Source organism: Moschus berezovskii, chromosome 9 (assembly GCF_049115385.1).
Source record: "Moschus berezovskii isolate FMDL1 chromosome 9, NW_MosBer_1.0, whole genome shotgun sequence".
NCBI classification, from domain to species: Eukaryota; Metazoa; Chordata; class Mammalia; order Artiodactyla; family Moschidae; genus Moschus; species Moschus berezovskii.
The window spans coordinates 61,247,150-61,272,928 of NC_142468.1; the positions used below are offsets into that span (position 1 = coordinate 61,247,150).

The following is a 25,779-nucleotide window of genomic DNA, read 5'->3' on the forward strand; positions in this document are numbered from 1 at the left end:
AATTCAGCGTCTTGTGATTTGAAATGTGGAGATCACGTATGAAATTACTGTTTTTTACCTGCTCTCTGTATGGGGAGCGGTTTATGCGAAGGTTTCAAAGCTGGAAAGCTCTTGGCTCTTCGGGAACTAGCATGTGGGCAACATGAGTGTGAGTGGAGCTTGGCGGAACAGAGGCTGGTGTGAAAAGACACCGGAGAGGGGTTACATCACAGCAGAGGTTTTGCTTTAACTGCACGTGGAATTTTATTCTAAGGGCGCTGGGAGACTTTTAAAGACGTGATTAAATGTTGATGTTTCAAAAGTTGATTCTGGCTGCTGTGTATTAGTGGATTGGAGGGGAAATAGTGTGGAATAGGATTTGTGATTCATCGTGGGGTATGTAGACTGTCCTTTTGGAAACCTTTTCTTAAGGGAAGAAAAGTAAGGTTAGTGAAGGTTTTGTTTATACTTTTTTTATTTTGAAATGATTAAAGAGCCATAGGAAATTAAAAAAAAAAAAAAACCCCACAAAAACCCAGACCAGAGAGCCCTTATGTACCCTGCTTCACCCAATTTGTTCCAACATCTTACCTAACTGTAATAACAGTGTCAAAACCAGGAAAATGATATTAGCACAATCCATAGACCTTGTTCAGATTTTCATCAGTTTTACATGCACTCGTTTTTTTAAATTGCTTCACTACTTACAGACTTTATTCTATATAACATTTAGTAACTTAAGACATTATTTTGAAAATTGAAATTACATTAGGTAGATAGATTTGGGGGAGAATTGCTTCTTTATAATTTTGAGTTTTCCCATCCATGAACTTGGCATATCTTTTCATTTATGCATACTCATTTGTTATTTAGGAGCTTCCCAGATGGCTCAGTAAAAGAATCCACTTGTCAGTGCAGGAGTGGGAGGAGACACAGTTTTGATCCCTGGATCCAGAAGATCCCCTGGAGGAGGAAATGGCAACCCACTCCAGTATTCTTGCCAGGATAACCCCATGGACAGAGGAGTATACTCCGTGGGGTCGCAAAGAGTTGGACACGACTGAGCATGCACACACGCATGCCTTTGTTATTTAATAGAGTTTAAAATTTTTCTTTGTGAAGTTCTTTAGGTTAATTCTTAGATTCCCTTATTGCTTTGTTGCTATGATAAATAGTATCTTATTTTATATTCTTTCAGCTGGATTTTACTTGTATAGAATACGCTTTTTTGTATTTCTTATCCAGTTTTGGGGATTTCCCTGGTGGCTCAGATGGTAAAGCCTCTGCCTGCAATGTAGGAGACCTGGGTTCAGTCCCTGGGTTGGAAAGATCCCCTGGAGAAGGAAATAGCAACCCTCTCCAATATTCTTGCCTGGGAAATTCCACGGACAGAGGAGCCTGGCGGGCTACAGTCCACGGTGTCACTAAGAGTTGGATATAATTGGGAAACTAACACTTTATCACGTTAGGGCCTTCCCAAGTGGCTCAATGGTAAAGAATCTGCCTGCGAAGTAGGAGACACGAGTTCAACCCCTGAACTGGAAAGATCCCTTGGAGAAGGAAATGGCAACCCACTCCAGTATCCTTGCCTGGGAAATCCCATGGACAGAGGATCCAGTCCATGGAGTCACAAAAGAGACAGACATGACTAATCGACTAAACAACACCAACATCCAGTTTTGGAACCTGAGTCATAGGTACTTAATAAAATGAGTTAGGGAGTTTTCAACTTTTTTAATTTTTCTGGAACATATTCGATGATAGAGATTATCCATTCCTTGAAATTTTGGTAAATTTTACACATGTGTGTGTGTGTTTAGGTGGAAAGCTTTTGATGACTAGTTTATAGCAACTGATTCAAAACTTCTATTTCTTCTTGTCTCAGTAATTTTGCTTGAGTCCCTCACCTCATTTCGTCTACATGATCAAATTTATTAGCACATAGATCTTCATGATGTTCTTCGATTATGTTTAAGATCATTGTCATGTCTTTACGTGTTTTTCCTTATTATTCTGTTTTATTTATTTGTGTCATCTCACTTTTTTCCTCATTACTATTGCCAGAGATTTGTCTACTTTATAAATCTTTTCAAATAAAGGATTTTTCTTCTTTGTTATATTTTGTTATGTATGTTTGTTTTATCTATTATGTATCTTTATATATTTGTTTTCCTCATTGTATTTAGCTTCTTGAGTTAATAATTCATTGAATTTTGGTACAGTAGTGTTTGTAGGAATGTCTCTTGCATGTTAAATTTCCTGTAGCCTTTTTTTATCTAAGAATATCTTTATTGAATCCTCATATTTAAATGATACAGTTTAGGTTAGAAATCCTTTTTTTCTTCTTGAAACTACTACTTCATTGACTTCTTGTTTTTTTGTTGTTGTTTTTGTTTTGTTTTTTGGGTTTTTTTTTTTGCTTCTTTTGTTTGTTTGCTTTTTGTCTTTTGCCTACAATGTGCAGCACGTGGGACTTTATTTCCCCGACCTGGGGTGGAACTCTCACCCTCTGTATTGGCAGTGCAATCTTAACTACTGGACCACGAAGGAAGTCGCTCTGTTGACTTATGTCACAATTTAGAAATCTGATGTCAAGTGAATTCATATTAAAAAAAATTTTTTTTTCTTATATAGGAGCATAGTTGATTAACAATGTTGTGTTAGTTTCAGGTATACAGCAAAGTGATTCAGTTATATACATACATATATCTGTTCCTTTTCTAATTATTTTTCCATTATCTTATTACAGAATATTGAGCAGAGTTCCCTGTAGGTCCTTGCTGGCTATCTATTTTAAATATTGCAATGTGTACCTGTCAATCCCAAACTCCCAATCTATCCCTCCCCCCACCCATCTTACCCCCTTGGTACCATTAGTTCATTCTCTAAGTCTGTCTTTCTGTTTTGTAAATAAGTTCATTTGTATCATTTTTTTAGATTGCCCAATTAAGCAATGTATGATATTTATCTTTATCTGACTTATTTCTCTTAGTATGATAATCTTCAGGTTCATCCATGTTGCTGCAAATGGCATTATTTCTTCTTTTTAATGCCTGAGTAATATTCCATTGTATATATGCACCTCATCTTTGTCCATTCATTTGTTGATGGACATTTCAGTTGCTTCATGATTTGCTATTGCAAACAGCTCTGCAGTGAACACTGCTGCTGCTGCTGCTGCTAAGTCACTTCAGTCGTGTCCGACGCTGTGTGACCCCATAGACGGAAGCCCACCAGGCTCCCCCGTCCCTGGGATTCTCCAGGCAAGAACACTGGAGTGGGTTGCCATTTCCTTCTCCAGCAGTGAACACTGGGGTGCATGTATTCTTTTGAACAATGTTTTTCTCCAGATATATACCAAAGAGTACAGTCGCTGAGACGTGTAGTAAACACGTTTAGTTTTTTAAGAAAGGGCCATACTCTTTTTCCAGAGTGGCTGTACTATTTTACATTCCTACCAGTAATGTATAAGTTGATCCAGTTCTTCTCATCTTCATCAGCATTTGGTGGTATCACTTTTTTTAAAAAAGTCATTCTGATAGGGGTGTAGTGATATCTCATTGTAGTTTTAGTTTGCATTTCCTTAATGACTAAAGGTATATTTTCATGTACTTATTTGCCATGTTTATATCTATCTTCTTTGATGAAATGTTTGTTCATATCTTTTGCCCATTCTCTAAATGACTTGTTTATTTCAAGAATTGAGTCCTTTGTCATATATATGGTTTGCAAGTGTTTTCTCCCAATTTGTTCATCTTCTTATCTATCCCCTTAACAGAGTCTTTTGCAAAGCAAAAACTTTTAATTTTGATGAAGTCCAGTTTATCAGTTTTTTCTTTTATGGGTCATGCTTTTGATGTGAACTCTTTAAGTAGCCCTAGATACCAAAGATTTTATCCTGTGTTTTCTTCTTAAAGTTTAATTGTTAATATTTGCAGATATTTAAAAACTGAATTTTTTGGTTAGAATAATAACACTGTGTGTGTGTTTTAAAGAGCTCTTTTAGAAATAACATTGGATATTTATAGATGTGTAGAATTTAGATCAAAATAATATAATGTAAGAGGGAGTGAAAAAAAAAACAAATAAGTGGGGTGAAAAAGTGAAATTGTCAGGTTCCTATAAAACCTAGATTTGTTGACCATGAGATCAACGCTAATGGTAATTTTTTAAGCTTCTCACTGTGGAGTTAGACTATACATACCCTTTCTAATTTTTTAAATGATCATGTGATCAGAGTTATCATGACTAAAATTGGCCTGAGCCCATTTCTGGACGACTTATTTCCTTAAGGTTTGATTTTCTCACTGTTTCCTTCTAAGCAGAATAAAATAATTATGACTTTTTGCACACTAAGGTGTTAAAGACTTAATGTTAACTTGTCCTCAAAAATAGTGCCCTTGGGAGGCTTCCTGGTGGTGCAGTGGTTAAGACTCCATGCTTCCAATGCAGGGAATGTGGGTTAGGTCCCTGGTTGGGGAACTAAGATCCCACATGCGAGTGCAATGTGGCCAACCCCCCACCCGCAAAAACCCAGAAACAAGCAAAAAAGCACAAAAGAATACTGCACTTGAATTTTTGACAGTTAGTAGGGGAGAGTGTGATACTTAACCGAGTAACCACTGATGGAGCCAGCTTATGCAGAGTATAATGGAGACTTAGATCAGCGTGGGCAACTAGCCATTCTGCCTGCTGGCTGGAGCTGATTAACTTTCAAAGCCAAATATCACAAAGCCCAGTAAACATTTGATTTTAATGACTACTAATTAATAGTTTAATTGTTCATTGGTAATAAAAATGTGAAGTTTGATAAAATCTATTTTAAACATGTGTTACTTTAAAGATGGCTTTCTTTTAAAGCTCATTTGATATAGTCATTATTGGTGGCGGAATTGTGGGGCTTGCCTCTGCCAGAGCACTCATCCTGCGACATCCAGCACTTTCCATTGGTATTCTGGAGAAGGAGAAAGATTTAGGTATGTATGTTATCATGTTGCTTAACCCGAACACCTTTGAGCAAACTCTGGGAGATGGTGAAGGACGGGGAAGCCTGACGTACTGCAGTCCATGGGGTTGCAAAGAGTAGGACGTGACTGAACAACAATAAACCTGAACACCTGCTCGTGTTGTCAGTTCTGCATCTTTCAATCTAAATGTCAATGCTAGTGTCCCAGTCTGGATTCTTCAAAAAGCAGAGCCTGGGACTAGAACTTGGATACTGGATATTGGATATAGGCTTCCCTTGTGACTCAGCTGGTAAAGAATCTGCCTGCAATGCGGGAGACCTGGGTTCAATCCCTGGGTTGGGAAGATCCCCTGGAGAAGGGAAAGGATACCCACTCTGGTATTCTGGCCTGGAGAATTCCATGGACTGTATTAATCCATGGGGTTGCAGAGTCAGACATGACTGAGTGACTTAAAAAAAAAAATAGGTGATTTATTTGTGATGTTATCCAAGGAAGCAGGAGTCAGTGGGTGGGGAGAGTAAACAGGGAAGGGGGGAAAACCTTGTGAAGGTGTGTTGTCCGGGTTGAAGCTGTGAGCTTGATTCCACCGAGACCTCTGAGGAGCTGCCTAATGTTTCCTAGGATTGTGCTCATGTGCCCTTCAACTTCTGTCCCTTTGAGGATTGTCCCTAGGGATGTTGAGTCCCTCTGCCCCCAAAGATTAGAGAACACCCTGTGGCAAAAGGCAGAGAGACATATTGGGCCCTTGAAGTGGGTTGCTGGTGGTGAGGGGTGGGTTTGTACCCCAAAGTCATAGTCAAAGTCAGAGATGGGCTGGAGGAACCTGACACAGATACTGTGGTTGGCTGCTGGGGAAGCTACCAGTGCTCCAACTGGAAGAATAAACTCAGGCAGAGTTTTAAATACTGTTCTCTAATAGCTTCAACTCTAATTGTATTCCCCCACTTCTTGGGTTTTGAATGAGTCCTGTATGTACTTTCTCTTAAATGTATTTCTCTTGTTCCATAGCTATTCATCAGACCGGACATAACAGTGGTGTCATACATAGTGGGATTTATTATAAACCTGAATCTCTGAAAGCTAAATTATGTGTGCAAGGTGCAGCCCTCATCTACGAGTACTGTAACCAAAAGGGAATTTCCTACAAGCAGTGTGGCAAGGTATGGCATTTTACTAGGGCCTTGACTTATTTATAAATAGTATTTTCTTAGTAATCTTAAATGTATTTAAAAAATACCTGGCTTTTCTTTCTTTGTATCCACGTAATTTGCGAAATCTAGATGTTTCATACAAATGGGATCATGCAAAATGTTGTCTTTTGTGACTGGCTTCTTTCACTTAGTGTAGTGTTTTCAGAGTTCATTCATCTTGCAGCATGAATCAGTACTTCATTCCTCTGTGTATTCCATTGGATCGATATACCACATTTTGTTTATCCATTTATCAGTTGATAGACATTTGGGTTGTTTCCACTTTTGGGCTACTGTGAATAATGCTGCTATGGACATTCATGTACAAGTTTTTGTGTAGACCTTTGTTTTCCTTTCTGTCAGGTATATACCTAGGAGTAGAGATGCTGGGTCATATTGAAACTATATGTTTAACATTTTGAAGAAGTGCCAAACTGTTTTCCAAAGTGCTATACTATTTTATATCCCCATCAGCAGTTAATGAGGATTCCAGTATCTTCATATCCTCATGAACACCAGTTATTGTCTGCTTTATTTTAGCCATCCTAGAGGATGTGAAGTGCTATATCACTGTGGATTTTTTTATAATTAAGCTTAGTAATTAATAATGTTAAGCATCTTTCATGTTCTTACTGACCATTCATTTATCTTCTTTGGAGAGATACCTATTCAGATCTTTTGCCCATTTTAAAATTGAGTTATTTGTCTTTTTATTGTTGAGTTGTGTTATTTATATATTCTGAATATAGACCCTTATCTGTTATATTTATTTACTAAACTACTGCTAAAATATTAAAATATTTTTATTTTAAAAATAAAATAATAGTAATGATGATATTTAAAATATTGCTAAATATTTTCTCCCATTCTGTGGATTTTCTTTTTACTTTCTTGATGGTATCCTTTGAAGCCGAGAAACTTGATTTTGATGAAGTGTAGTTTTATCTTTTTTTTTTGCTTTTGTTGCTTGTACTTTTAATGTCATATCTAAGAAATCATTGCCAAACCTTAGATCATGAAAATTTGCTCCTGATTCTCTTCTAATATCAAAGCCTTAATTCTGATGTTTAGATCTTTAGTCCCTTTTCCTCCCCCAGATGAGTTGATTTATTCTGAGTGGCACAGAATTGGAGCCAGAACAAAGACTGAAGAACAGACTTTGGCAGGATTCGAGGCTGGGTTTACTCTGAGCTCACAGCTAAGGTAGAAATGGCTGAATGAGAAGAACTATTCCGCCGATGTGTGTGTGTCCTTATGCCAGTACTGTTTGTCAGTATCTCCAAAAAGGCAGGTGGTATTTTTGATAGAGATTATTCTGAATCTATAGATCAATTTGGGGAGTGCTGCCATCTTAGCAATATTAAATTTTGCAAAACATGAAATTGGGATGTCTTCCCATTTATGTTAATTTTCTTTAATTTCTTTCAGCAATATTTTTTATTTTTCATTGTACAGTTCCTGCATTTCTTTTGTTAATGTTATTCCTTGATATTTTATTCTTTCGGATGCTTTTGTGAGGAAAATTATTTTCTTAATTTCAGTTGCATTTATTCACTGCTAATGTATAGAATAGGATTGATTTTTACGTATTGATCTTTATCCTTCAACTTTATTGAACTCATTTCTTAGTCTAATAGTTTTTGTGTGTGGGGGTGGTGGTGTGTGTATTCCTTAGGACTTTCAACATGCAGGATCATGTCATCTACAAATAAGATAGTTTTACTTTTTTCAACTGGGTATTTTTTTTCTTGCCTAATTTACCTGGGTTCAGTTCAGTCACTCAGTTGTGTCCTACTCTTTGCGACCCCACAGACAGCAGTACACCAGCCTTCCCTGTCCATCACCAGCTCCCAGAGCCTGATCAAACTCATGTCCATCTTGTCAGTGATGCCATCCAACCATCTCCTCTGTCGTCTCATTCTCCTCCTGCCTTCAATCTTTCCCAGCATCAGGGTCTTTTCAAGTGAGTCAGTTCTTCACATCAGGTGGCCAAATTATTGGAGTTTCAGCTTCAGCATCAGTCCTTCCAATGAATATTTAGGACTGATTTCCTTTAGGATGGACTGGTTGGGTCTCCTTGCAGTCCAAGAGACTCTCAAGGGTTTTCTCCAACATCACATTTCAAATGCATCAATTCTTTGGCACTCAGCTTTCTTTATAGTCCAACTTTCACATCCATACATGACTACTGGAAAAACCATAGCTTTCACTAGATGGACCTTTGTTGGCAAAGTAATGTCTCTGCTTTTTAATATACTGTCTGGTTTGATCATAGCTTTTCTTCCAAGGAGCAAGCATCTTTTAATTTCATGGCTGTACTCACCATCTGCAGTGATTTTGGAGCCCCCCAAAATAAAGTCTGTCATTGTTTCCACTGTTTCTCCATCTATTTTCCATGAAGTGATGGGACCAGATGCCATGTTCTTAGTTTTCTGAATGTTGACTTTTAAGCCAACATTTTCACTCTCCTCTTTCACTTTCATCAAGAGGCTCTTTAGTTCCTCTTCACTTTCTGCCATAAGGGTGGTGTCATCTGCATATCTGAGGTTACTGATATTTCTGCAAGCCATCTTGATTCCAGGTTGTGCTTCATCCAGTCTGGCATTTCACATGATGTACTCTGCATATAAGTTAAATAAGCAGGGTGACAATATACAGCCTTGACATACTCCTGTCCTGATTTGGAGCCAGTCTGTTGTTCCATGTCCAGTTCTAACTGTTGCTTCTTGTTCTGCATATAGATTTCTCAGGAGGCAGGTCAGGTGGTCTGGTATTCCTATCTCTTTAAGAATTTTCCACAGTTTGTTGTGATTCACACAGTCAAAGGCTTTGGGGTAGTCAATAAACCAGAAGTAGATGTTTTTCTGGAACTCTCTTGCTTTTTCAATAATCCAACAGATGTTTGCAGTTTGATATCTGGTTCCTCTGCCTTTTCCAGCTTGAATATCTGGAAGTTCACGGTTCAAGTACTGTTGAAGCCTGGCTTGGAGAATTTTGAGCATTACTTTGCTAGCGTGTGAGATAAGTACAATTGTACAGTAGTTTAAACATTCTTTGGCATTGCCTTTCTTTGGGATTGGAATGAAAATTGACCTTTTCCAGTCCTGTGGCCACTGCTAAATTTTCCACATTTGCTGGCATATTGAGTGCAACACTTTCACAACATTGTCTTTAAGAATTTGAAATAGATCAACTGGAATTCCGTCACCTCCACTAGCTTTGTTCGTAGTGACGCTTCCTAAGGCCCACTTGACTTCATATTCCAGGGTGTCTGGCTCTAGGTGAGTGATCACACCATTGTGGTTATCTGGGTCATAAAGATCTTTTTTGTATAGTTTTTCTGTGTATTCTTGCCACTTCTTAATATCTTCTGCTTCTGTTAGGTCCATACCATTTCTGTCCTTTATTGTGCCCATCTTTATATGAAATGTTCCCTTGGTATCTCTTATTTTCTTGAAGAGATCTCTAGTCCTTCCCATTCTATTGTTTTCCTCTATTTCTTTGCGTTGATTGCTGAAGGCTTTTTTTTTTTATCTCTCCTTGCTAGTCTTTGGAACTCTGCATTCAAATGGGTATATCTTTCCTTTTCTCCTTTGCCTTTAGCTTCTTTTCTTCTCGAAGCTATTTGTAACGCCTCCTCAGACAACCATTTTGCCTTTTTGCATTTCTTTTTCTTGGGAATTGTCTTGATCACTGCCTGCTGTACAATGTCATGAACATCCGTCCATGGTTCTTCAGGCACTCTGTCTAGCAGATCTAATTCCTGAATCTATTTGTCACTTCCACTGTATAATCGTATGGGGTTTGATTTAGGTCATACCTGAATGGTCTAGTGATTTTCCCTATTTTTTTCAATTTCAGTCTGAATTTGGCAATAAGGAGTTCATGATCTGAGCCACAGTCAGCTCCCAGTCTTGTTTTTGCTGACTGTATAGAGCGTCTCCATCTTTGGATGCGAAGAATATAATCAAGCTGATTTTGGTATTGACCATCTGGTGATGTCCATGTGTAGAGTCTTCTTTTGTGTTGTTGGAAGAGGGTATTTGCTATGACCAGTGAATTCTCTTGACAAAAGTCTGTTAGCCTTTGTCGTGCTTTGTTTTGTACTCCAAGGCCAAATTTGCCTGTTACTCCAGGTATCTCTTGACTTCCAACTTTTGCATTCCAGTCACCTGTGATGAAGAGGACATCTTTTTTGGGTGTTAGTTCTAGAAGATCTTGTAGGTCTTCATAAAACCATTCAACTTCAGCTTCTTCAGCATTACTGGTCAGGGCATAGACTTGGATTGCTGTGATATTGAATGGTTTGCCTTGGAAATGAACAGAGATCATTCTGTTAATTTTGAGATTGCATCCAAGTACTGCATTTCACACTCTTTTGTTTACTATTATGGCTACTCCATTTCTTCTCAGGGATTCAGTATAGATAGAATGGTCATCTGAGTTAAATCCACCCATTGCAGTCCATTATAGTTCACTGATTCCTGAAATGTCAATGTTCACTCTTGCCATCTCCTGTTTGACCACTTCCAATTTGCTTTGATTCATGGACCTAACATTCCAGGTTCCTATGCAATATTGCTCTTTACAACATCGGACTTCACTTCCATCACCAGTCACATCCACAACTGGGTGTTGTTTTTGCTTTGGCTCTGTCTCTTAATTCTTTCTGGAGTTACTTCTCCACTGATCTCCAATAGCATATTGGCTGCCTACCCACCTGGGGAGATCATCTTTCAGTATTCTATCTTTTTGCCTTTTCATACTGTTCATGGGGTTCTCAAGGCAAGAATACTGAAGTGGTTTGCCATTCCTTTCTCCAGTGGACTGTGTTTTGTCAGAACTCTCCACCATTATCCATCTCTCTTGGGTGGCCCTATACGGCATGGCTCTCTCATTGAGTTAGACAAGTTTGTGGTCCATGTGATCAAGACTGGGGAAACAGACTCTTGGAGGGCACCAGGACCCGTCCATCTTGGGTGGCCCTACACGGTACCCTCTTCATTCTTTCTGGAGTTATTTCTCCACTGATCTCCAGTAGCATATTGAACACCTACTACCTGTGGTACAATGCAACAGTAGAGTGTTGAATTGTTCAGTCGCTAAGTCATGTCTGATTCTTTGTGACCCCACCGACAGCAGTACACCAGACTTTCCTGTCCTTCGCTATCTCCCAGAGTTTGCTCAGTTTCATGCCCACTGAGTCAGTGATGCTATCCAACCATCTCATCCTCTGTTGCTCACTTCTCCTCCTACCTTCCATCTTTCCCAGCATCAGGGTCTTTTTCAATGTGTTGACTCTTTGCATCAGGTGGCCAAAGTATTGGAGTTTCAGCATCAGTCCTTCCAATGAATATTCAGGGTTGATTTCCTTTAGGATTGACTAGTTTGATCTCCTTGTAGTCCAGGGGACTCTCAAGAGTCTTCTCCAGCACCACAATTCAAAAGCATCAGTTCTTTGGCGCTCAGCCTTCTTTATGGCCCACCTCTCACATCCATACATATCTATCTACTGGAAAAACCACAGTTTTGACTATATGGACCTTTGTCGGCAAAGTAATATCTAATATCTCTGCTTTTTAATATGTTGTCTAGGTTTGTCATAGTTTTCCTTCCAAGGAGCAAGTGTCTTTTAATTTCATGACTTCAGTCACCATCTGCAGTGATTTTGGAGCCCAAGAAAATAAAGTCTGTCAATGTTTCCACTGTTTCTGTTTCTGTTTGCTATGAAGTGATGGGACTGGATGCCATGATCTTAGTTTTTTAAATGTTGAGTTTTAAGCCCGCTTTTCCGCTCTCCTCTATGACCTTCATCAAGAGGCTTTTTCTTTCCTCTTCAATTTCTGCCATTTATCATCTGTATATCTGAGGTTGTAGGTATTTCTCTCGGCAATCTTTTTTTTTTAGTCTTGGCAATCTTGATTCCAACTTGTGATTCACCCAGTCTGGTGTTTTACATAATGTACTCTGCATGGAAGTTAAATAAGCAGAGTGACAGTATACAGCCTTGACGTACTCCTTTCCCAACTTGGAACTAGTCCGTTGCTCCATGTCCGGTTCTAACGGTTTTTTCTTGACCTGCATACAGCTTTCTTAGGAGACAGGAAAGGTGGTCTGGTTTTCCCATCTCTTTAAGATTTTCCACAGTTTATTGTGATCCCAGCAGTCAAAGGGTTTAGTGTAGTCAGTGAAGCAAAAGTAGATGTTTTTCTGGAATTCCTTTGCTTTCTCTGTGATCCAGTGAATGCTAGCAGTTTGGTTTCTGGTTCCTTTGCCTTTTCTAAATCCAGCTTGTACATCTGGAAGTTCATGGTTCACGTACTGCTAAAGGTGGTGCTAGTGGTAAACAACCTACCTGCAAATGCAAGAGACCCAGGAGACATGGGTTTGATCTCTGGGTCGGAAAGATCCCCTAGAGGAGGGCATGGAAATCCACTCCAGTATTTTTGCCTGGAGAATCCTATGGACAGAGGAGCCTGGCAGTCTAAAGTCCATGGGGTCACAGAGTCAGACATAACGGAAATGACTTCACCTGCATGCAAAGCCTAACTTTACCTGCATAGAATCTCTAATGTAGTGTTGAATAGAAGTAGTCAAAGTAGATATCCTTGTGTTCCTGATTTTAGAGAGAAAGCATTCAGTCTTTCACTATTAAGTATAATGACAGCTATGGGGTGTTTTTTTTTAAGATGTCCTTTACCAGATCAAGGGCCTCTCCCATGGCTCAGACGGTAAAGCATCTGTCTACAATGCGGGAGACCTGGGTTCAATCCCTGGGTTGGGAAGATCCCCTGGAGAAGGAAATGGCAATCCACTCCAGTACTATTGCCTGGAAAATCCCATGGATAAAGGAGCCTGGTAGGCTACAGTCCATGGGGTTGCAAAGGGTCGGATACGACTGAGCAACTTCACTTCACTTACCAGATCAAGGAAATTCCTTTCTACCTGTATTTTGTTGAGTGTTTTAAATCATGAAATGGAGAAGGGAATGGCAGTCCACTGCAGCGTTCTTGCCTGGAGAATCCCATGGATGGAGGGGCCTGGTGGGCTGCAGTCCATGGCGTCACACAGAGTCAGACACAAGTGAAGTGACTTAGCACAGCACAATCATGAAAACGTGTTGGATTTTCTCAAATGCCTTTTCCACTTTTGTTGAGGCAGTCATGTGGTTTTTGTCCTTTATTCTATTAATATGGATTTATTACATTCATTGACTTCTGGATGTTTAGTAGGTCTTGCATTCATGCAGTGAATCTCACTTGATCTTGATATATAATTCTTTTTATATGTTGCCACATTCAGTTTACTAGTATTTTGTTCAGAATTTTTGTATCAATATCCATAAGGGATGTTGATATGCAGTTTTTGTTTTCTTTTGATGTCTTTGTCTTGTTTGACTGTTAAATGATCTTGTTGAATTAGGAAGTGTTCCTGTTTCTGTTTTTTGGGAGATTTTGTGAAGAATTGGTACTAATTCTTCTTCAAATACTTGGTAGCATTCATGACGGAGAAGGCAATGGCACCCCACTCCAGTACTCTTGCCTGGAAAATCCCATGGATGCAGGAGCCTGGTGGGCTACAGTCTATGGGGTTGCTAAGAGTCGGACATGACTGAGCGACTTCACTTTCCCTTTTCACTTTCATGCATTGGTGAAGGAAATGGCAACCCACTCCAGTGTTCTTGCCTGGAGAATCCCAGGGACGGGGGAGCCTGGTGGGCTGCCGTCTATGGGGTCGCACGGAGTCGGACACGACTGAAGCAACTTAGCAGCAGCAGCAGCAGCATTCATGAGGTCTGAGCTGTTAAAAGTTATTAATTCTGTTTCTTTAGTTGTTATAGGTCTATTCACATATTATTTTTCTTCTTGAGTCAGTTTCAAAAGTTTGTGTCTTTCTGCGTGTTTTCCCATTTCATATAAATTATCTAATTTGTTGGCTTGTAGTTGTTCACAGTATTTCCTTATAACTCCTCATGTAATTTTTAAGAGTAAAAGTTCATTGTTGCCCTTAAAAATGCTATGAAGAATTTTTTAATGATGGGGGAAAACAGTCTTGACATACTATTAAGCAAAAAAAGCAAAATGTAGAAGTGTATTTAGTTTTTATGGTTGCATTATGAGGGTTTGTTTGTTTGTTTGTTACAAAATACTAGTAAACTGAATGTGGCAACATATAAAAAGAATTATATATCAAGATCAAGTGAGAGTCACTGCATGAATGCAAGACCTACTAAACATCCAATCCTTTAAGCCAAAGGAACCAACCATCATCCACTGAACACCTTTGAGAAACATAGCAGGCCCCATTCCTGCCCATAGGATGATTTTGAGCTCTGTTCTTTTGAACACCTGCTTCTTTGTGGAGCCTTGAATACTACTTCATATTCCCTCTTCACATCAAATCATGTTATTGCTTTTAACCCACTCAGCTCAGCTCCAGGGATTAATTTATAGATTGCTGCTTCCAGGCCATGGCAGTGTCAGTGTGACTTAATAACATGATTTCACAATTTTCCTGGTTCGGTCACTTATTTGAGTCTTTGCCCATCTCCAGTGTCTTTTTTTTCAATCAAGTTTGATGTCCTTTTATTTCTTTAAACTGAAGTATGATTAACATGTGAGAATTTTTTTCCTTGTGATGATGGACTTTTAAAAAATATTATATGATCCTTTAAACAGATATTGTATTATTTCTTTATTTTTAGCTGGCTCTTTACCACGCGCAGGCTTTCTCTAGTTGCAAAGAGCGGGCTACTCTCTAGTTGTGGTGCACGTGCTTTGTGTGGTGGTTTTTCCTGATGCCAGGCACGGGCTCTCGAGTGCACTGGCTTCAGTAGTTGTGGTGTATGGGCTTAGTTGCCCCTTGGCATGTGGAATTTTTCCGGAGCAGAGATCAAACCCATGTCCTCTGCATTGGCAGGTGGATTCTTAACCACTGGATCACCAGGGAAGTCCATAATGAGGACTTTTAAGATCTACTTTCTGAGCAACTTTCAAATATGCAATTACTAACTATACACAATTGCAAACTATAAATACACAATTACTAACCATAGTCATCATGCTGTACATTACATCCCTGTAACTTACTTACTTTGAATATGGAAGTCTGTACATAGTTTGTAAAGGGTTCTTGATATATTCTGCATATTAGATCCTTATCATTGATAAGATTTACAGATATTTCCTCCCATTCAGTACATTATCTTTTTACTTTCTTGATAGTGCTGTCTTATTCCACATCTGTTTTTAAGGTTAAGTATTTGTTGATTTAAATAACCTTTACACTTTGATTAAAAATATTACTTCATGGACTGTGATTGACTCCTTGCTATGAAATAGTGATTTTTGAATTCTAATGTACTTGTGAATATCATCTGTGTTTTCCTTTGCTGGTAACTGTTAAGTAAGAAAGAAACTACCCCAAACAGATATTTTGCCCAGAAATAAATATTAATAGAAAAGGAATCTTGAGTAAAGTTGTTGAATTTTGTTTTTCTCCTCTGTGACAGAATGCATCAGTAAATACTTTGAAATATACTTTATTCCAGAAAATAGTTTTTTGTTAGTGATACCCCATTATACTGAATACTTCCTATCTCTCTGATATTCTGTTTTTTTTATTTTTTAATGTAAAGACAAAACAAGCTGTGCTTTGTTCCCCTCTGGGATTGAAACAGTGATGGGGATATGTATGGCCAAGACGCACATAGCAACTGTGATGGCAGATGTGAAAATTGAGGCTATGCCTCACCTTTGTTTTAATGCAGTCTAAAGACAAATATTTTTGGTGGAAGAAGAGTGAAGTCATGGAGAAAGGGAGAAGTAGACACACGAAGCAAAAAGCAGTTTTTAAAACTCAACCCAGTTTGAATCATACAAAAACTTATGATTTTCTATTGACTTTATCTTTCATAGCTGATGACATGTTTAACTTTATTCATATTCTTTTTGTTTTTTCTTTTTAAGCTTATAGTGGCTGTTGAACAAGAAGAAATTCCCAGACTTCAGGCCCTGTATGAGAGAGGCCTGCAGAATGGTGTCCAGGGCCTGAGGCTGATCCAGCAGGAGGACATAAAAAAGAAGGAGCCATATTGTAGGGTAAGCGATTCACTAACCCCACACACATGCTCACAGGGATATTTTCATCTGGGGCTCAGTCCTGTGACATGGAGACTGGGGGTGAGCCTATAGGAAGCAGGAATCATAGAAATAGATAATCTTGTCACAGGAGCATTGAGGTGACAGACATACGAGGGTATTGCCAGAAACTCTGGATAGCCAATTTCTTCTTCCCTATGAGAAACTATCAGGTCCAGAGAACACAGGCAAAGGCAGGAGGATGTCTGAGACCCTATGACATGTTGGGAAAGCACTGAGTGGTGAGGTGTGGTTGGGTCGTAGGGTGTGCAGTGGAAGATAACAGATGAGATTGGAAAGGCAGAACTAGCCCACATAAAGGGCCTGGTATTCATGCTAATACTTTGAAGTGTACCCAGTAGACATGGGTAGCCACTGAAAATTTTTGAGCATGGTGGCTGCAGTATCTGGTCTGCTTCGGGAGGGTATGAAGGGTGGGTTATAGAGCATCTGGCTTAAAACATGCTATGGGGAAAACCAGATCTTCTTTATTTGTGATGGAGACTTGACTATATATATATAATAGTTACTCTGCTTATCAACTTTCCTTAATAGCCTTTTAGAGGCTACTGTCCAATTCCTACTCCACTGACTGTTATAGTGAATTGCTATATCTCCTGTTTTCCATTCCTCAGGGTTTTTGGTTTTTTTTTTAATTTTTAGTGGAATATAGTTGATTTACAATGTGTTAGTTTCAGGTGTACATCAAAGTGAATTAGTTAAACATATACACATATCCACTCTTATTTAGATTCTTTTCCCATATAGGCCATTACAGAGTATTGAGTGGAGTTCCCTGTGCTATACAGTAGGTCCTTACTGTTGTTGTTGTTTAGTCACTAAGTCGTGTCTGACTCTTTTGCAGCCCCATAGACTGTAGCCCGCCAGGCTCCTCTGTCCATGGAATTTTCCAAGCAAGTATACTGGAGTGGGTGGCCATTTCCTTCTGCAGGGAATCTTCCCAAAATATGTGTGTGTATATATATATATATATATACAATAAGATAGATAAAAGGACATATATATACATAGCCCAAATTGTGCATGTATATATGTATAATATATATACAATAATAGCATATGTGTGTGTATATATATATATATATGCAATATGTAAAAATAGATAATTAATAAGGACCTATGGGCTTCCCCAGTGGCTCAGAGGGAAAGAATCCTCCTGCAGTGCAGGAGACGTGGGTTCAATCTCTGGGTCAGGAAGAGGAGGGCATGCCCCCTGGAGGAGGGCATGGCAACACACTCCAGTATTCTGGTTGGGAAAATCCCATGGAGAGAGGAGACTGGTGGGCTACTGTGCATGGGGTTGCAAAAGAGTTGACCATGACTGAAACAACTAACCACCACCATGTATCTATTTTGTCTATTTTATTTATTTATATCTTTTATATATATATTTTTTAATATATACAGTAGTGTGTATATATCAATCCCAATTTATCCACCCCCTTACCCCCTGGTAACCATAGGTTTGTTTTCTACATCTGCCCCAGTGTTTTAATGACATTATACAATATTTGGACTCTGGGTACCTATCTTAGTGAGTATGACCTTGAACTCACTGTCAGGCGATGCTTATCAAAAGCTTGCTTTAGAGAAACACTTTAAAGAAGAGAGCCTAGATGCTACGTAGGCCATTCATTCTACTACATCTCTTCAGACCAGCAAGTTGTGGTACACCTATACTATAGTGTTTTTCTCTCCCCGCCTACTCCTTGACCCCAGATTGCTCTCCTTGAGTTGTGTTTTCGTGCTTTGGCATCAGCCTATGGAGAAAATCATTGTGTCACTCACTAAAGCCTCTACTGTAAGAAGATAGGTTCACTGTTTAATAGCATGTTTTTGAGAACACTCAGGAGAAATTTCTGTCAGACCCCAGTTTTAAGTATAATTTTTTCTTCCTGAGCAGTTTCTTTCTATGGACACTGTAATTGATTACATTGTTCTGTTTGCCTTGATCCCAAGCAGGACACATTTGTGCCCTACTCTTGCCAAGTATCTAAAGCTTTAAGCATACATTTTTATTTTTATGCACTGATTTCACTCTTTGTTTCATCTTGTCTTTTCATCTTTGTTTTCTGTATGCTCTTATTTTTTGGGACTTGTTATTGAATCCTAGCATATCAGTACATCCAAAATCATCAACTTGATGAATTTTCATGAAATGTGATCAGCATCCAGATCAACAAGCAGAACATTACCTGCTTCATTTTGGTTGTTTAATTCACTTATTGATTCTAACAGTTTGTCTATAAATTCTTTTTTTTTTTTTGGCCATTTTGCATGGCACATAGGATCTTAGTTCCCCAACCAGGGATAGAACCTGCACCCCCTGTGGTGGAAGCATGGATTCTTAACCACTGGACTGCTATGGAAGTCCTAATTCTTCTTCTGTATTTTCTGTATACAGTCATCAGTTCAGTTCAGTTCAGTCGCTCAGTCGTCTGACTCTTTGCGACCCCATGAATCACAGCACACCAGGCTTCCCTGTCCATCACCAACTCCCAGAATTCACTCAAACTCACTTCCATCGAGTCGGTGATGCCATCCAGCCATCTCATCCTCTGTCATCCCCTTCTCCTCCCGCCCCCAATCCTTCCCAGCATCAGAGTCTTTTCCAATGAGTCAACACTTCGCATGAGGTAGCCAAAGTATTGGAGTTTCAGCTTTAGCATCAGTCCTTCCAATGAACACCCAGGACTGATCTCCTTTAGGATGGACTGGTTGGATCTTCTTGCAGTCCAAGGGACTCTCAAGAGTCTTCACCAACACCACAGTTCAAAAGCATCAATTCTTCAGTGCTCAGCTTTCTTCACAGTCCAACTCTCAGATCCATACATGTCCCCTGGAAAAACCATAGCCTTGACTAGACGGACCTTTGTTGGCAAAGTAATGTCTCTGCTTTTACATATGCTGTCTAGGTTGGTCATAACTTTCCTTCCAAGGAGTAAGCGTCTTTTAATTTCCTGGCTGCAATCAGCATCCGCAGTGATTTTGGAGTCCAAAAAAATAAATTCTGACACTGTTTCCACTGTTTCCCCATCTATTTGCCATGAAGTGATGGGACCAGATGCCATGATCTTAGTTTTCTGAATGTTGAGCTTCAAGCCAACTTTTTCACTCTCCTCTTTCACTTTCATCAAGAGGCATTTTAGTTCCTCTTCACTTTCTGCCATAAGGGTGATGTCATCTGCATATCTGAGGTTATTGATATTTCTCCCAGCAATCTTGATTCCAGCTTGTGCTTCTTCCAGCCCAGCGTTCCTCATCATGTACTCTGCATGTAAGTTAAATAAGCAGGGTGACAATATACAACGTACTCCTTTTCATAGGAAAAGGAACCAGTCTTTTGTTTCATGTCCAGTTCTGACTGTTGCTTCCTGACCTGCATATAGGTTTCTCAAGATTGTCTGCAAATAATAACTTCCAATCCATATACTTGTCTGGTTTAAAATTTAATGCTAGTATATATTGTTTTGTATGTATTTTTGTTTGTTTTTACAAGCTGCTTCAAATCCTTTTACACAAAGACAATATAGAATTAATTTTTCTTAAGTTATCTTTAGTTGTGCAGTTAAGGTTGGATCAAAATATTTGATTTTCTTAAGTAGTATAAAGTTCCCAAGAGATTGGTAGTACCTAGAAATCCAGATAGCGTTGAATGAGTTCTTCCTGCAGAGAAGGTCATAGCATCTTCGACTCTAGCATACTTCACCTCTCTCTCCCTTCAGACTCAGAATAGTAAGTGTTTTCCTTGTGGAAGCAGATCTTCTCCCTTTTCCTCTCCCCATGTAGTTCTGATTTCTCTGAGATGATGAATGAATGACTGATTTTTTAATAAAAAGAAGACACATTCATTGAATATTTGATTTTGTCTAATTTCTTCTGGCTTTAAGCAAAAGCTTCATGGGTCTTAAGCCAGAATTCGCAAACTGTGGCCAGTGTGGGCCAAGTCCACAACCTGTTGTTAATGACTTATTAAGCTGTTTTAAATGGTCGAGAAAAATTGAAAGAATAATATTTTGTGACAGTGAAAATTATATGAAACAAAATTTCAGTGTCACACAAATACATTTTTATTGGCATACAACCATACTTACTCATTTATGTGTTGTCTATGGCGGCTTTTGTGCCAAACAGCCAACTCGAGTAGTTAGAACCTTAAGCTTCACGTGGACAAAAATATTTACAATCTGGCCCTTTACAGAAAAAATTACCAGCTCCTGATCTAAACAGTAGGGAGCCACTGAAGGATTTTGGCAGGAAAATGATGTGCAAACTATGTTAATTAAGGAAAAGTTAATCAAACTCTGGTACATAGGATGAAACTGGTCATGGCAGAGAGGGGAGCCTTGAAGTGGGAGGTCAGAACGATTTATATATTTATTTTTGGAAGCAGCTTTACTCACTATGACACCACCATCACTACCTGTAGTTATTTTTAGAATCAGTTCAGTTGCTCAGTTGTGTCCAACTCTGTGACCCCATGGACTGCAGCATGCCAGGCTTCCCTGTCCATCACCAACTCCCAGAGCTTCCTCAAACTCATGTGCATTGAGTCGGTGATGCCAGCCAACCATCTCATCCTCTGTTGTCCCCTATTTTTCGAATACCTGATTCCTTTCTGCCGGGCTTCCCTAGTGGCTCAGATGGTGAAGAATCTGCATGTGATACAGGAGACCCGGGTTTGATCACTGGGTCAGGAAGATCCCCTAGAGAAGGAAATGGAAACCCACTCCAGTACTCTTGCCTGGAGAATTCCATGGACAGAGGAGCCTGGCAGGCTAAAATCCATGGGGTCTTAAAGAGTGAGACACGACAAACAACTAACATTTCTACTACTGTATATCATAGGTCAGTAATTTCTAGACTTAAGGCAGTTTTGACATACCATTCTTTATGTCACTGTATTTTCTCTTTTTTTCCCCCCATAAAATGGGATCTGATGTAAGATGAGCAGCAGTTTGTGGTGGCTGAGAAGTCAGACAAACATAAATTTAAATCTCATATCTGCCTATTTAACAGCTGTTTACCTTAAGTTAAAATTTTTCTAAACCTCAGACTCCTTGTTTGTAAAATGGAGGTTGTTCTGAGAATTAAATACAGTAATATATGTAAAGCATCCAGGATGTGTTAATCCTCAAGAAGTGATAGCTGTTATTTTGTGCTTTATGTGAGCAGTAATTCTGGTGAATTAAAATTGATTTTTTTTTAGATACTTGGGTAATTTTCATGACATCTGTTCTTTTTCTCCTGATTTACATTTTCCCCTTTTCCTAATACTTGCTTGTAACTCATTATTTTATTCTGTTTATTTGCTTTAAGCCATGTCGATCCTCTGTAGAATAAAATAGGCTATTTCAAAACATGGTTGAGAGATCCTTGGATATCTTCAAACTAGAATTGTGAGTAACTCATATAAAAGTTTGTTTTAGTCAGTTGGGGCTGCTGCAGCAAAGTGTGTGCTCAGTTGTGTCTGACTCTTTGCAACCCTATAGACTGTAGCCCACCAGCCTCCTTTGTTCATGGAGTTTTCCAGGCAAGAACTCTGGAGTGGGTTGCCACTTCCTACTCCAGGGAATTTCCCGACCCAGGGATTCAACCCTCTTCTCTCTGTCTCTTATGTTGGTAGGCAGATTCTTTACCACTAGTGCCACCTGGAAAGTGGACCAATTAGCTTATAAATGTCAGGTATTTATTTCTCATAGTTCTAGAGGCTGGAAGTCTGAAATCAAGGCTCTGAAAGATTTGGTGTCTGGTGAGGACCCACTTCCTGGTTCATAGACCATCTTCTAGCTGTGTTCTCACAAACTTAAGGAGTGAGGGAGCTCTCTGGAGTCTCTTTTATAAAGCTACTAATCCCATTCATGAAGGCTCCATCCTTATTACCTAATCACTTCCCAAATGCCCCATCTCCAAATACTGTCACATTGGTCATTAGGTTTCAGTCTGTGAATTTTGGAGGCCCATAGACATTCAGTGTATAGCAGAACTGGTTGTTTATACTATGCCATACTTAAAAGGAAAAAGATATTAGTATTAAAGAGATTAGGGAGCTATACACATATGGGGGCAGGAAGTATTAATACACGGGAAATCTCTGTTCCTTCTGCTCAGTTTTCCTGTGAACCTAAAGCTGCTCTAAAAAATCAAATCTACTAAAAAAATGAAATTAAACTTACTTCCCATCTCTTGTCTATACAATGCTTTACAAGAATTATTGAGTGCTTCCTGATTATAAAACAGCTAAACCTGTTTCTGTTTTATTGTTTAGTGTGATTTTGATAGTGTTTGGTTGTGAAACTAAGATATCAGAATCTCACTGATTTGTATCAAGTATTACCTGGCATTTGAGAATAAAACATTATAACCTCCCTCAGAGAGGCATGCTAATTTTTAACCTGTGTTTCTGTTTTTATGTACTATCAAGAAACTGTTTCAGACTTTAAGATTAGTGTTAAACATAAATAAAAAGACATATGAGCCCCTACCCCACTGTGGATTTGGTCATGATGTTAAAACAATATTGACTCTGGAGTTTGTGAAACAAAGTTATTGATTTTGTGATGGTACTAAAATCTTGGGGATTTGGAAGATTCCAGCTAGTCCGCTAAAACAACAGTCGTCTGTTGTGTATCTAAGCACTTAAGAGATTAAAAAAAAAAAAAAGAAGGACCCATGGTTTTTTATATCATGCCTTACTGTTAAAAACAAAACAAAACAGCATTTTGTATATCATAAAGATTAGGGATGAGTCTGGATATTGTTCTGTGCACCTGACCATGTGATCCTCACACTTGTCAGAATGAGGTAGATGAAGTATGTATACATAGATAATTAGTTAATTTGATTCTTTACTGTGTGCCCAGCACTACAGTGGGAACTGCAGATGTGAAGGTAAGACATTGCCATGATCCTGAAAGAAGTTAGAATGTAGCAGAAGATAGTTTTAATATAGTGATAAGTATTATGATAGAACTGATACTCTGTCTTGTTCCAAGGTAAGGGAGAGCTTTTAGTTTAGTCGGGCAGTCTAGGAAAGTCTTCTCTGTGGTGAGCCCCCAGCTTGAAAGATGAATTAGTAGTGTAACTTCTAAGAGAGGTGTATGTTACCCTTCCCTGAGGCCTCTGCAGTAGTGATCTACTTTATAGAAGGCCACATTATGGTTATAAATGTCTAGACATTTTTATGGGTGGCAATATATAGTGGAAAGTATACTTCGGTTTTTCATAAAGGTGTCTTGAGTAAATTTCTCCCTTTTCCCCCAAATTCACGACCACTGCTAGGAATGGGTGGCAAAATTTCCATGATATAGGGTCTCGTGTCTTTTTTCCAGGCCCTCCAGAAAGAAACAGTTTGTCAGGGGAACTCTGAAAGGGTTTCTTGTATCAGATCTCTTTAAGAGGAAAATTAAGTGCCCTTTGTGGGAGTATCTGAGAAAGTTTTAAACTGCATCTGTAAACTTTGAAGGATGGCTCTTGACAGTGCTCTCTATGCCTCTCTATCCTGACTGCTTCCTCTGACTTTGGCTATGCTGATCCAACTGCCTTACTTTAACGCTCTTGGTCAGTCACATATTCCTCTAGCCTCCTGACTGACTTCCAACTGTTAGCTTTCCCTGACCCACTTGCCTGGTTCTTTTCCAACCACCTGACCTGCCATGACATCAGATATCAAGCTCTGACCTGGTGACCAGGACAGTGCACGTGCAGTCTGCTGGCTGGCACACAGCCAGCCTGTCCCCTAACCCCGCCCTAGGCCAGAGTGTCAACAGCTTGGCAACAGTGATTTGTTCCATCTTCCCCCTCATCCACATTCAGGCAAGGCACACTGGCATCTCATGAGGAGAGACAGAGCCAAGATCAGAAAGGGAAGGAAGAAGGAAACCTGTTAGGAAGAGTAAAATTTGGTATATGTTTAAAGACAGCCCTCAAAAGTTCATTCAGTCAGTAAATATTTGAGTGCCTTCTGTGTGTGTCAGGCATGTGCTGAATTAGAAGAGTAGAAGATGAATAAGGAGGATATTTGGGATGATGAAAAAAGATTGATACGAAGCACTCGTACACATGTTATTTTATCCCTCTGATATCATACTTATCACATAGTTTTATGCTGTGTAAGAAAGTTTTTGTGACTCAACTCTTAGTATTATCTTAAATCAGCTTCCAAGGTTATTGTATCCCAAATACTATTTGTAGGTTGAAGTTGAATTCTACTTATTGGACCTATGAATTTAGGAATTTCAGGCAATAGAAGTTCTAGTGTAAAATCTTACATGTGTCTACTGTGTTGAAACTGAAGGAATGATTTCCTGTTCTTGGCAAATGCTCTCAAATTCTGGAAGCAATACTGTCAGGAAAATGATGAATTTTGCCACATGTTAGGTTCAGCTTGTGAAAAGAGCCTGAGATTGTGAGCCTTCACTTTTAGTGCCATCTGGCCATTTGGAAACATTGGTCAGGGTTGAGTGGCAAAATCAAAAGCTTTTAAAGGCCAGACAGGTAAACGCACTGGGCTGGGGTGGAGCAGTGAATACAGATGAGATATTTAATATTATCAGATGTCATTTTAAAACTGTAACAGCAGTGTGGTGCTGCCCAGGAGGAAGGCAGCACTTAAGTCACACTCAACTTCTGGGCTTTAGTTATCCTGGGAACCAGTCTTCCCTCTTAGGGGAAATTGATTGGGAGAACTGATAAACTCTTATATACAATAAGGCAACAGAAAATGGTGCCATTTCCAAGCACTCACCAAAATGTAGTCAGTATTTAGTGTGTGAAATTCTACTCATATCCTTTTCTTCACAATTAGAAAAGGCCTATTGCAAGGAGATCCAACCAGTCCATTCTAGAGGAGATCAATCCTGGGTGTTCATTGGAAGGACTGATGCTAAAGCTGAAACTCCCAATACTTTGGCTACCTCATGCGACGAGTTGACTCACTGGAAAAGACTCTGATGCTGGGAGGGATTGCGGGCAGGAGGAGAAGGGGACAACAGAGAATGAGATGGCTGGATGGCATCACCAACTCGATGGACATGAGTTTGAGTGAACTCCGGGAGTTGGTGATGGACAGGGAGGCCTGGCGTGCTGTGATTCATGGGGTCGCGGAGGGTCGGACACGACCGAGCGACTGAACTGAACTGAACTGATGCACATTGAATACTTATTCTAAAAATTAAATATGTATGATTGTAGATCATTCATTTATAGAGTTTAAACATGTTTTGAGTGGCAACTGACACACACACATATGCACACACTCCAACATAGCAATTAAATACCCAGGTTATTAATTTCTCCATATTACCTGAAAGAAAGTTTGAATTAACCATATGAAATCTCCATTCGGTACTTGCAGTCTTGAAGATAGATTCTGCAGCAAATCAAATCAATGCTCTGAAAACATTGTGAACAACTCTGAGCTCTCATTGAGTGTGCATGACAGATAGCATACTACTGGGAAAATCTTAGCGCAGTTTATATGAA

The 25,779-nt window shown here is 39.2% G+C and overlaps 1 protein-coding gene across 5 annotated transcripts in view; it reads left to right on the plus strand.

The window, feature by feature from the left end:
* L2HGDH (L-2-hydroxyglutarate dehydrogenase) overlaps positions 1–25,779 on the plus strand; it is a 53,914-nt gene that overhangs the window by 887 nt on the left and 27,248 nt on the right. For 3 of the 5 annotated variants that reach the window (XM_088839729.1, XM_088839728.1, XM_055436065.2), the window contains exons 2-4: positions 4,840–4,955; positions 5,955–6,106; positions 16,105–16,236. In XM_088839729.1, the coding sequence (XP_088695855.1) occupies positions 4,840–4,955; positions 5,955–6,106; positions 16,105–16,236 (400 nt within the window). Of the gene's footprint in view, positions 1–4,839; positions 4,956–5,954; positions 6,107–7,231; positions 7,340–16,104; positions 16,237–25,779 lie in introns of those variants that run through there. The other 2 variants (XM_088839730.1, XM_088839731.1) reach the window with 2 other exon arrangements.